General features: G+C 37.7%; 1 protein-coding gene across 1 annotated transcript; it reads right to left on the reverse strand.

Annotated features, from left to right (window-relative positions):
- Positions 1-448: 448 nt before the first annotated feature.
- LOC139745021 (NXPE family member 3-like) lies at positions 449-6255 on the reverse strand. The gene is made up of 4 exons (XM_071655430.1): positions 5703-6255; positions 3592-3726; positions 2422-2483; positions 449-1530 (listed from the first exon to the last, which is right to left on the reverse strand). Exons 1-4 carry the CDS (start codon positions 6143-6145, stop codon positions 728-730), a joined length of 1443 nt encoding a protein of 480 aa, XP_071511531.1. The 5' UTR covers positions 6146-6255; the 3' UTR covers positions 449-727.
- Between the last annotated feature and the right edge of the window lie 6990 nt (positions 6256-13245).

Here is a 13245-nt window from a genome sequence, read left to right on the forward strand (position 1 = left end):
GAAATTGTAAATAATGTTTGGCTCTTGAAATTGTCACACGGATTCTTGAATCAGTAGATTAAAGGAAAACGCTTAATAAATAAAGAAATTCTCCTCATTTCATCATCTTAATGCTTTATTATTCCCTATGTCATTTGAAGTTTGACTTGACAGAAAATTCATATTTTTCCCCTTTAGCTTTCCACTTTGCTTTTCTTAGAGGTTATAAAGAGATAAAGAGAACAAAAACTTATTTTCCCTATTTCATTCATGTCTCTCATTGTGTTACACTGGTCTTTTGTTGTCAACGTTATCGTGAAGGGCATTTGCAAATGAGGGAGAACATGTCAATTTTTGCAATTTGTGATTTTGTGCCTTGGAGGACAAAAACGAACGTGCTCACTTATGCGTAAAATTTTCTTTTTAATCAACCTATTAGCTTAATAGCCAAATAAATTGCCTTTTATGTGGAATATAATACATTGATTTTCATACAAAAAACTTTTATGAAAAATATGACCTCGAAAATGTGTTTACTTTCTTTTTTGCTGAGTGTATATTTTTGTCATTTTTGTATCATTCTGTAGGGAATATATTTCTCTTTCTTTTGAAGATTATTCATTTTTGGGTTGAATTTCCTCCTCAATGAAGCGTTCTCTTTGTAATATCAAGCGCCATGATGACAGAGATATGCACCTATTCATGAAAGACTTTTGTTTGTTTGTTTGGGGGTTTTTTAGCTGTAGAATTATATGGGGCAAATATAGGACAAAATCAAGTCTACGATATTGGATAAAACGCGTTTATCGGGATGGATATTGTCCGCATGGAGTTGCGAAACAGTCATATCCCACGCATCTACCAGGATGACCCCCGGGTAGTGGGCAAACGTCCGTCTCACTATCCTGTCCATGGAATATAGCATCCACTCGTTATTGGCGAGTTTATGTACCAATTTACTAAACCGTCTTGTGTGGGTAGCTTTTATGATGAAAAGTGTGTTCGGACTGCGTCTGTGAAGTCTCTCGACGGCAGACCGTATCATGTTAATTCTCTCCGCGAAGTAGTCTAAGGAGGTGAGGGAAAAATGTGCGGTGATGCTGAGGATGAACACATTGGGGATAAAGGGAAGGTGATCCAGCACGTACGAGGCGCTCCGAATGATACACGTAGACAGGTAGCCCGAGTGACCCCGGTTAGGAAGGCCGTGGAACTTGTAGTAAAGCGATATATTCGCTGCCTCGTTGCGGGTATTCAGCATGCATTCGTATTGCGGCAGCAGCCGAAGACCCATGCGGGCGTTGAAAGTTTCGAAGACTTGCCTCACGGTCGAGTCGCCGATCGAAAGAACGGTCTTGTTGGCGAGACAGCCCACCACGTCGGCTGGCGCGAATCGACGATTTCTGCACTGCGTGGAGACCCACGAGTCATGGTAGTAATAACCCGAGGTGAGATTGCTATGCCGTTCTGTCCCAATGGGTAGACACTTCGGTAAGTCGTTCCAGGGCTCTTGCCAAGGGAATCGTCCGTGCTCATCAGTCACGTTGTTTCCTTTACAACATGTTGTACAAACACTGTTTCATTCTAATTGTAAAATATAACCAGTAAGAATGCTGGCGAATGTATTAACAAGGCTGGTGTTTTAAGTAATTTTAACAACATTGATGACCGATAGATGTATTGACAATGATGTTAAACAGTAATTTTTGAAGTAATGGCAAGCACAAGTGCAAATAAAAAAAGGAAATGTGTCTCATGTCGAATGCTATTTTTCATGTAATTTTTATGTAAACTCACATTGTTAGTCTTTAGACTAATTGAATGGAATTGAGTTGAACTAAATCAATATCGAGGTTATCAGATTTTTTTTCGTTCGTTTTCTTCAACCATGGTGAAAAATATTCAGCGCATGGATACGCATGCACCTTATATGTAAGCCTATATATATCTGAAGTATTTGATAAACACAGTACAATGAAAATGATGATGATAATCCTGACAAGCAAGCATTCCTTTTCTTTTTTTTTCTTTGTTTTCTTTCAGGAGCTGGGGTACGAATATTTCAAGGAAGAAGGAATTGTAAACTTCACGCCATACCCGACAATAATATCATCATGAGGATCCTCACAATAACAAGTACATGGAAACGTATCTGGGCAATTACCCCCCCCCCCCCCCCAAGACAATTACAATAAATACTGATTAGTGATAAGGTTAGAGTAAATTTTACGGTTACGGTTATAGGTTTAGGGGTAAGTTTAGGTTAAGGTTAGGATTAGGTTCAGGATAAAGATTAGGGTTAGGGTCAGGGGAAGGGTCTGGGGTAATTGTCCAGGGGGTAATTGCTCTAGAACCATCGAAACGATACATGACAGATATCAAAACACTGGATCACCCTGAAGAGAAACACATAAGGATAGAAGTATGCCCTGAATAACTCACCTTCCGCTGAACTCGTCGTAATGTTGATTTCACATTGGTTGCAGGGTAAATACCGCTTGTAACTTTAGCGAGAGAGAAGAACGCATAGTTAGTACATTGAAAAGCAGTTTTTATGTAGTACACATGTAGTCATGTACTTCCATTACAATGCCTTGTAATATTATATACTTATCAATAATTAGTTGAATCAAGAAACTGGAAAACAAACTCACTGTTGCGACGTTTCGCCAATTATCAATTGGCTTCTTCGGGCCAATCAAAAAAATCAACAAATCAAAGTAGTGGAATATAAAAAAAAAAATAAAGAGAGAATTCGATTCAATTAATTTTGTATGCTATGAGAAGTGCACATTCCCTCGACTAATATTACTAACTGTCGGGAGGGTCCATTATCTCTGCCTTCTGAAGGAGGGGAGTCAAGTGCTCTTTCATTATTCTTAAAAAAGAAAATATGTGGATCTGTTGCACTTTCACTTGTTATCTATGTCGCTCCTTACAAACCATTTCTGTGCCCATAGTTTAATGTTGGCAAATCTCATATACATACCTATGTGGACAGATGATATTAATGTGGCAAGCAGATGGTTAACTTGCTGTTGTAGCCTACCTACTCAGCAGTGAGGGCGCAAATGCTATATACAAATGCTTAACTTAATCTCAGATCGTCAGACTTTCCTAAATTTCGTTTAAAATGTGTAGGGTTTTTTTGTTTGTTTGTTTGTTGTTGTTGTTGTTGGGTTCTTTTCTTTCTTTTTTTTTTTTTACTGATATTGTACCGCATTTTACTGAATCCGTGTACTTTGGGGGTGAAAGTCCCATTGAAAACAATTAGGCTGCATGACCGACAGAAGGACTTCAGTACGGCCAGTGCCGTAGCAGACGGCAGCAGGGGCAGTCCGCCCCCCCCCCCCCACCTTTTCTCTTTTCCCCTCCCCTAATTTCTCTCATTTATTATGGAGTCTCTTGCAAAGGGCCTTGACTACGGCGACTATTATCTAGTCGGAAACATACAAATGTCATATAGCATTGTTTGGTCAAAAAAGAGAGATAATAATGATAATACAACGTGTTTAAAGAAAATACTTAGCACTGCGAATAAAGTGGTAAACAACTAATCTGTGGGAAAGTGAGAATATGCACAGAAGAAACAGAAAGATAAATGAAACTAACTTCTTGAAGTATATTCCCTCGCCTGGTTCTATGAACTCTGACTGAACGGCGTCAGTTTTCGCACCGTCTGAGTTGTGCCACCACCAGTGGAACAACTGAGGCTCTCGTTGGTCGGCCTGGCGCAGAACCACGAGACTTTGGTCTCAGCGTGAGTGAAGTCACATTCTCCTCCTGCATGATTTGCATATTTAAAAAAAAGTTGCATCATACGTTTAAAAATGGGTGATTCAGCAGCACAAGTGTTAGGGTAATGAAGCAGATATTGATTTTCAGTCTAATCGGGTTGATCAAGATAGCTTTCTACGAACTTTATGCAGAGTTTTATATCACTTTTGAATACATGGTTTGATTTGCAAATGTATATATTTATATATGATTATATATATATAGCATACATACTTATGATACAGGCCGGCAGTGCATGACAAAAGTTAGAGTGCACGCAAAATATAACGATTGCAAACGATAACCCACTATCGATGTGACTATCGGTTTTTGCTCCCTCACTTTAATCATCGAGTACTTGAATCCCGCATCTATCGACGCGATTGCGCCACAACTGCGATATGCTTTGCTCGATAATATCGTTATTCTCGATTCTCGCTGGCTATGCCAGCAACTTATCTGTGTGGGACCAGACTTTCAACGGTAGATTTAAACACGGAAGCTGAAAACAACAGCAGGTTCGCTACTTTTACAGAGACTGATCTATAGATAAGGACACAAAGAAAACAAAGGATGTTATCAAATACGCCCTACGAATTTTAGACTCCTACTGTTCTGAAAAAGGAATCAATCCGACGGATATTAAGCAAGTCAACCCAAGATTTGGGCTGCTTTCACCGTACATTCTACGCGGAAGTGCCCCGTAGATGGGCAGCGTATATACGGTATACGCTAAGCGCTCTTTGTTACGCTATGAACTTCTACAACACACTCTCGGCATCCACATTTTCAGCAACGGTGACTACAATGCCTGGCACGAGCCTTGTTTTTTAAATCCAGTAGATCCCTAATCCTACAATACATCATCTAGTCCTGGTCCTGGACCCAGTGCAGTAAGTAGGGCGTCACTCTAACGTGTTACATCCATACGAATAGACCTATTCGGTCTAACGTTAGTCACTTAACGTTAGTGTTAACTAGCTCTGTCACTCGTAGATCTAACGTAGGTCCTAACCTATCGTACTGTTACTTGCACTGTTAGATCTATAGATCTAGATATAGATCCTAGACTCAATAGTTGAATTTGGATTTCATGATTTTGTCTACACAGGTCACAGGTTCAAAGAAACTGGTATTGTCTAGACACGTCATGCACGTGTAGAATCTAAAGTGATCTAGGCTTTCGTCTGGTTCGCCTGGGTATGTATGCTATTTTATATAACACATAGTGCGTGACATCTTATTGCACTATAACAAGTACCAAGCACCTCCAAATTCTGAATTTGCCCTCAGGCAGTTATATTCAATTCGGCCTGAAGGGATTATCAAATTAAACTGGAATTAAGCATGCCTCATTAACACATTCTGTCCATAACTAATGCCAACTTTCAAAGCAATATATATAATATTGTATGTAAAAAACAAATGTAATTCAGCAACACAAGGAAGAAGACAGCTTCTTATTCTTGTTGAAACTAATTTCATCGTGAAAATGAGCCTGATATTGAATGAAATTCTAAAAGAGAATATCATTTAAAATGAAGAAGATGATCATTTTCAATCGGGATATTCTGGCGATTTTGGACAGAAACACACTATATTAACCGTATATTCAAATCTTAATTACCCTCTTCGATTCGCATGCGCAAGTATGAAAGTTCATAAAAGAGACTGGCATGATATTTCACACGTGCATGTTGCTCGTGAGCAACGTAAAGGGTGCATGTGCAGACAGTAAACATTCTAAGTCAGTGTGCGAGTTTCATGTGTTTGTTCACACTTGTGTGGATGTATACTGTAGCCCTTGTGGGCACTTACGTGTGTAAACGCGCTCGTTTAATTTTTGTCCATTTTCGTGATTGTCCTTTGTAAAAGTACATAGGCCCTACCAGTATCTGTCTCTTTTGTCCATTCATTCTGAAAACTTTACGAGGCTGGGTGCTAACCCTAGCACACTCCAGCTTCTTACCAAGGGCGCTACATGGACGATGTTGCATGGCGTTCGTTCCACGATTTTCCCCTTCTTGAAAATACCGAGGTAACGTCCCCGACTTGGGTGCTCTCTTTGCATCCGATCGAGGATACTGACGGCATGGGCGCCATCGACCAGCATGACCAGAACCCGCGCGGTTCCGGGCCAACGCACCACGAACTCCGCCAGGTAACTGCCGTTTCGGAAGTCCACGATCTCCCCGTCCGACCTCGAGGCCGCTTGAATGCTCCGTGATTCTAGTCTACCCCGGAAGAAGTCCCCGCCCGTCTTCCGGGGATTCCCCTCTTCATCCTTGGTCTCAATGAGCACCTGTAGCCTGTCATTGACCTTGTAGGTGTCCTTGCGGTTGAGAATACGATACGTTGACAGACTAGCACTGGTAGGCGATCCCTTCATAGCCTCTGTATAGTTCCTTGCAGTTCCAGCCTCCTCCTGCTGAAAAGAAATCGATAAATAAGACTCAAACTATGGTTTTCTTCTCGGATATTTTGAAGGAGTACGATGAGACAAAGATATCAAATGAAAGTCAATGAGAAATAAATATTCTACAATTTCTCGTCAATAGATGAGGCTTTGCCAAGTTATTTTTTGTTGCATTCTTTACCAATGTGACATATAATTATATATGTATATATATATATATATATATATATATATATATATATATATATATTATATGAAGCTGCATCACAAAACCACCAAAAAGTCACCAGACATAGATTTTCAGTTAAGAGCAGACTTTAAGCTTTAAAATGATGAATAAATCAATTCAAATGAACTCTCCTGACCTATCTAAATATTGGAAAGAAAGCACATACTCCGCAACAGTGTGAACTGAGAAAAGATGCTCTGACGTAAAGGGACTATTCAAGCGCTTAATCTTTACAATGTACCTAGCCGTGCTACCTGTGCGATGAGTGGGACAAAAACAGGATGTAAACCACCAGAGCGGCAACAAGGAAGGGATTATCAGATTAAGCTGAACTTGAGCATGCTTAATTAACACATTCTCTCCATGATTAATCTCAACTTTCAAAGCAGTAGCGTTATCCTTTCAAAAGTTATTAGACTTGAAAGTGAAGAGTGTGCACATGGTTTTAAGAAATAAATAGGGGACTCTATAAGACACACCTAATCACACTATTCTACACACACACAAAAAAAAAAATGTGTACGAGAAAAACTGCTAATGACACATTTTCCTGTTCTCTTTAAGATCCCAAACTTTTTAAGATCCCAAAGCATGATGAAGAAGAAGACTTGCTCTTTCAGAAAGCATGAAAAAAATCAAGATCGGTTAGGTTGACCCACTTCACTTATTTTCAGTCCTCCCACAATAGTGCATGCGACCTTTTGTTGGTTTTTTGATGCACGGTCACATATATATGTATATGTAGTAGGTTGTCCACGTGTTGGCAAGATAACAAGATAAGAAACAGAACTGGAACAAAGTTCATGCTGTATTCGCCAACGGTTTATTTTTGCACACAAATTTTCGAGCGTCTCGCCGCCCTTTCTCAAGTGTTGATACTTGTACAGTATCAACACTTAAGAAAGGGCGGCGAGACGCTCGAAAATTTGTGTGCAGAAATAAGCCATTGGTGAATACAGCATGAACTTTGTTCCAGTTTTGTTTCTTACCTATATATATATATATATATATATATACAATATGATATTATATTCACTCAGCAAAAAAGAAAGTAAACACTTTTTCAAGTTGATATTTCTCATAGAATATTTGACTAAATATTGATGTTTTATATACCATGTTAAGGGTGATTTGATTGGCTATCAACCTGGTAGGTCTTTAAAAAGGGAAACCTTTCACATGAGAGAACACAATGCGTTTTTCTCTTTCAAGGCACAAAAGTAAAAGTTGCAAAAACTGAACAAGTTCTCATTCATGCGAGAGTGCCCTTCCATAATCAACGAGAACAAATGACAAACTTAAAGGAACCCCAAACCCAAAGAGAAATGTGGATTGAGTGAAAGCAGCAACATTAGTAGAACACAATTACAATCAGTGAAAGTTTGAGGAAAATCGGACAATCGATGCAAAAGTTTAGAATTTTTAAAGTACTGGTGTTTGAACCGCTGGATGAGAAGACTACTAGAGATTATGAGGTATGTGTGGACAACAATATAAAGAAAATATAAAGGGAATTCCGTTAACAAAATAATTTTTCTTGAAAATACACATTCCATCAACTTGATACTGACATACGATAAGGGCAGCAATTGTTCCCCCTGCTTTCAGAAAGTGGTTAGTGAAGTGCTCTTTCATTATGCTAGAAAAGTGAATTTTTGAGTAAAATTCCCGTTTGAGCTAACCTAATGGGTTGATAGCCAATTAAATAACCTTCAATATGGCAAATGACGCAAAAAAAAAATTAAACAAGCAAATCATTATGGATGCGTTCCCCTGTGACGACGCATCTTTTATTTTGATTTATACCATCTTCAAAATAAAATTTGCCATTCACTTGACAAAGCCCTATGGGCGAAAATTTGTTAAAAAACAATGTCTTTCATGGAGTTTCCTATATATATGTATTATATATATATATATATATATATATATATATATATATATATATATATGTATTCTGTATTCTTTACCTGGTCCAATAGATAATAATGGAAATGTGACCGTGCATCACAAAAAGAACAAAAAGTCGCACACACTGATTTTGTGTGAGGACTGAAAATAGGTGAAAGGGGTCAACCGAGCCGATCTTGACTTTTTCATATCTTCTGAAAGATCAAGTCTTCTTGTACATTATGCTAAAATTTGAGATCATAAAATGGGCAGAAAGTGTGTTTTTTAGCAGTTTATCTCGAACATTTTTTTTTGGCAGAATAGTGTGAGTGTTTCTTTAGAGTCCCCTTTTCATTTCTTAAAAACCTTGTTCACATTTTTCACTTTCAACTTCCTATAACTTTTGAAAGGATGATGCTACTACTTTGAAAGTTGGCATTTGTAAGGACAAAATGTGTTGATAACGCATGCTTAATTTCAGTTTAATCTAATAATCCCATCATTGTTGTTACTCCGGTGGTTTACATCCTGTTTATTGTCCCATTCATCGCGCAACCAGTACGGCTTGGTAAAGATTAAGCGCTTGAATAGACATTGTACTTCAGAGCCTCTTTTCTCAGTTCACACTTTTCCTGAGTGTTTGCTTTCTTTCCAATATTTAGATAGGTTAGGAGAGTCGATATAATTTGCGCAATACATCATTTTAAAGCCTAAAGTCTGCTCTTTCAGAATATGCTCTCAACTAAAATTTCATGTCTGGCGACTTTTTGTGTGTTTTGTGGTGCAGGGTCACAAATGATAATAATAAAACTGATTAGGTTGTCTATACACAATTTCTAATGAAATCCTTTGTTGCTTCACTTCAATTTCAGAAAAAAATGCTTTCAATATATGGATATTGTTTACATCCAAATCAATCCTTCGTTCAGATTTAATATCTTTCACAATCCACCACCACCACCTCTACTGAGTTTACTACTATTTGCGAAGAAACAATAATTATCAAAGTTGTACATATCGAGAGGCGAGTGAGCATTCAGCCATGCTTCAAAAATTACAATTATAGTAGGTGCAATATCAATTGAAATTTAAAAAGAATGTAATAAATAGTTTTATTCATAAACGTGTAAATAAGGGTATCATAAATAATACACACTGTATCCTTTGTGAAGGGAAGAATTTAACAGATGATGTGGAAATTGCGGAAACATTCAACTCTTTTTTTTTTGTTAATATTGGTCCGAATCTGGCCCGCAATATTTCATCTGTACACAGACCCTTTCATTCTTACCTTTTAAATTCCAATCCACAGTCTTTATTTTTTCTCCCAGTACTTGAAACAGAGGTCTTAGATATTGTCAATTCTTTTAGCCCCAAGAAGAATACAGGTCATGATGGGATTTCTAATCACCTCATGAAATGTATTGTAAATGAAATACTATCACCATTAGTTCATATTTTGAATTTATGTTTATCAACTGGTATTGTGCCCATTAAAATGAAAATTGCTAAAGTTATTCCAATCTATAAGAAAGGCAGAGAGGATGAGTTAGGGAATTATCGACCGATATCGCTTCTGTCATCCTTTTCTAAATTACTTGAGAAGGTGATTTATAATCGTCTAATCAAAAGTAAATGAATGTGATATTTTAGCTGATAATCAATTCGGGTTCCGGAAAAAACATGCAACCACCCATGCTATATTACTACTGGTTGAGAAAGTTGTAAGAGCTATAGATACAAAGTCGCATACAGTCGGTCTGTTTCCGGACTACTCCAAGGCCTTTGACACAATAGATCACGAAATTCCTTTGTAAGAACTAAATCATTACGGTATTCGTGCAAAGGCCTTGGAGTGGTTCAGAAGTTATCTTACCGGTCGAACTCAATTTGTTTCCGTAAATAATCATGAATCTGATATAGCTCGATTTGTTGTGGTGTTCCACAGGGCTCCCTCTTAGGTCCTCTTTTATTTAAGCGCATTGAAATTCTTTTCAAGTTTGAAATGCGCTATATAAGAATTTGTTATTATTATTATTATTATTTATTCATTTTATATATCAAAGACTTCCGTAACTCATCCTCTCTGTTGTCTTTTCTTTTTGTTCTCTTCTCTTTTGTTCGCAGATGATACAAGTCTCTTTTATTCTCACTCAGATCCTTATGTTTTGCTCGATTCTTTGAATAATGAACTTAAGTTGGTGTTTGAGTGGATTCAGGCAAAGAAATTGTCGCTTAACATAAATAAGACCAATTATATGGTTTTCAGTAATACAATAAAATCTCTTCCAGGATTAGTTTTAATGAACGGTTTACAGTTAAATCAAATAGATTCAACAAAATTTTTAGGTATTTATATTGACAGTAACCTTTCATGGAAGGTACATGTTGATTATTTATGTAAATTGTTATGCAAGAATGTTGGAATTATTCACAAACTGAAATATCTCTTCCCAAAGCCAATATTGCATTCTCTTCATACAACTTTATTATTACCTTACTTGAATTACGGAATATTAGCCTGGGGGAATTGCTCAAAGACTAAAATTAATTCGTTATTTTTGGTTCAGAAAAAGTCCTTGCGGATTATAAATAGAGCACAATTTTTGATCACACTGATGAATTGTTTGTTTCAAGTAAATTGTTAAAAATTTCTGATTTGTATTTATATCATGTTGGAATTTTCATGTATAAGTTGAATACTGGGGACCTTCCTAGTATATTTTCCTCAATGTTTGTGAAAAACAGTGATATTCATACTTACCCTACAAGACACAGTGAATCCTATCATTTTCCCCCTGTTCGTACAGTTTTAGGCCTTAAGACAATTACATCTACCGGCCCTTCTTTCTGGAATGAGTTAGATTCGGTTCGGTTGCACTCAAGTTCTTTAAGCTCCTTTAAGAAAAATCTCAAAGCCAATTTTCTAAAATCCTATGTTTAATTATTTTGCCGTAATCGCTTGAATTTTTTTTTTGCATATACTCAAATGATGCCTCGCTTGGATGACCTCATCAGTTTGATCAACTTGCTATTTTTCTTAGCATTTATACCATAAGTTAATCATAAACATTATATACTATACCTTGTACATCCCGTAAACATTGTAATATTCTCGATATCTTGAATTCTGCATGTTACGTCACTTCTGACTTTGATATACTGTACTAAAACCCTATGTTATATTTTTGGAGCCCACATCCTACAAGCTTTGCTTTTTAGTGGGTTCCTCATATTACACGTTAATTATATGTCCTTATACATTTGTGCATTATTGGTTCAAACTGACCATTGTGTGAAAAATCATTTCTGCTTCAAATCAAATGGAATATAAAACTTGTACGAAATGTGGAATATGGAACATGAATTTAAAAAAAGTTAGGTAAATTACGAAGCATGCTCCTACAATTAAAAAGATATAATAAATAAAAAGAAAAGGAAATTCATTTTCTGTTGCAATCAACTTGGAATGTAAAAAGCTGTTGAAATCTTTAGTTGAATAGTAATATTGGTCAGAGACATATTCGTTATCACTAGCAGGAGAAATATATTCATGTAATTTCTGAAGGGTTCAGAATTCACGTGAGAAAACTGGCATTGAAAAAAAAATTGAACAGCAAGACAAGACTCACTACACATAATTGAAATAAACTTCAACAACTCTACACAAGATAAGAGGAAAACGAGAGTCTGCTCCCTAAGATTTAATGAGGATATAACGACAAGTAACAAGGGAATACAACTGATTTTACATTTATATGAATAGAGAACAGTTATCAAATATAGCGCATTTTGTTTAGAGCTTTTTCAATTCACTGATCAACCATATACAGGTATTCTCTTTCTCATAACGGATCCATTGGCTGCTTTGACCAGCACAATGACTCTGTCAGCACTGGACCACGCTGCACACAGTTTGTCCGTTTTGGCTACGTCTTCTTTTGCTTTGGTCAACAGGAGGCGATTTTCTGCTGTGAGATCTTCCTCAATCCCTATATGAGTACCTTTCAGTTTTCTCCGGCTTTTGATGACCATGACTCAGGTGCGGTAAGTGATGAATTTGACTATGAATGGGCGTCGGCTGGAGATGGCTGTTTCCTTGCTCCTGGCCTTGAACTGGTGGTACGTGGGGCACCCACACGGTGGGACCTGTCAATCTCATGTCGCTGCAGCTTGATGTTCAGTTTCTCCGAGGCTAGATCAAGCACCACCTGGTCTGTATCCGCCTTTGCGTTTTCCAGGATACCATACAAGCCGCACGCAGTTACGACGAGAGTATTGTTCAGCGTCATTCATGTCTTGTTTGAGCTTGGCTATATCAGCTGAAACAAGCTCGTGTTGTTTTTGCGATGAGGTGATGACACTTGTCTTGCCTTCAGCTTCCAATTCAACAACCTTGGTTTCTGCCAGTTCTAGTTGTACTTGAAGTTTCTGCATTGCGTTGCGAACTGCCTCCACGAGTGAAACTTTGAACAACTCCTTGAACTGCTCACTGCTGAAGAACTCTAAGCCTTCTTTACTTACCTGTCCACGAAATTCAGAAGTGTCAACTCCATGGGGAGAAATAGATGAACATGACCCCTGGTCCCTGGCATACCGATTTAAGAGCAAGGCAATTCACCACGCTGTGACTAATGCAATGCAAGGTGCTGAATAGCCCCTGAAGTAATCACCCTTTTAAAAAATACTTAGGAAGTCTCGGGGTGCTGCGTGCTCCCTGACAAACAAATGATGTGATTAGGAAGAGTGCATTCACACAACACTGCCGGAAAAAGACTGAATAACTTGACTGGCAGTGCGCTGTACAAAAAGTCAGAGTCCACAGTTTTGTGGCATACTGGATGGCAGCTACTGACACAACTTGGTGAGCACGGGACTGAGGCAAAAAGACAGTGAAACAGAATCCAAATATGAAAAAAGAAGAAAACTGAGCAAATCTTTCCTCTCCTTGAAT

This window comes from Diadema antillarum, unplaced genomic scaffold (genome assembly GCF_040938485.1).
Source record: "Diadema antillarum isolate AM-2024a unplaced genomic scaffold, OU_Dant_1.0 seq00001230_RagTag, whole genome shotgun sequence".
NCBI lineage: Eukaryota > Metazoa > Echinodermata > Echinoidea > Diadematoida > Diadematidae > Diadema > Diadema antillarum.

Bases quoted from the DNA above. Each gene is read 5' to 3' on its own strand.
- LOC139745021 (XM_071655430.1), bottom strand. From the start codon at position 6,145: ATGAAGGGATCGCCTACCAGTGCTAGTCTGTCAACGTATCGTATTCTC. The intron at 3,727-5,702 runs GTTAGCACCCAG...CTGAGACCAAAG, and splicing joins AGAAGCTGGAGTGTGCTAGG to TCTCGTGGTTCTGCGCCAGG. The intron at 2,484-3,591 runs GTTAGTTTCATT...CTCTCGCTAAAG, and splicing joins GAGGGAATATACTTCAAGAA to TTACAAGCGGTATTTACCCT.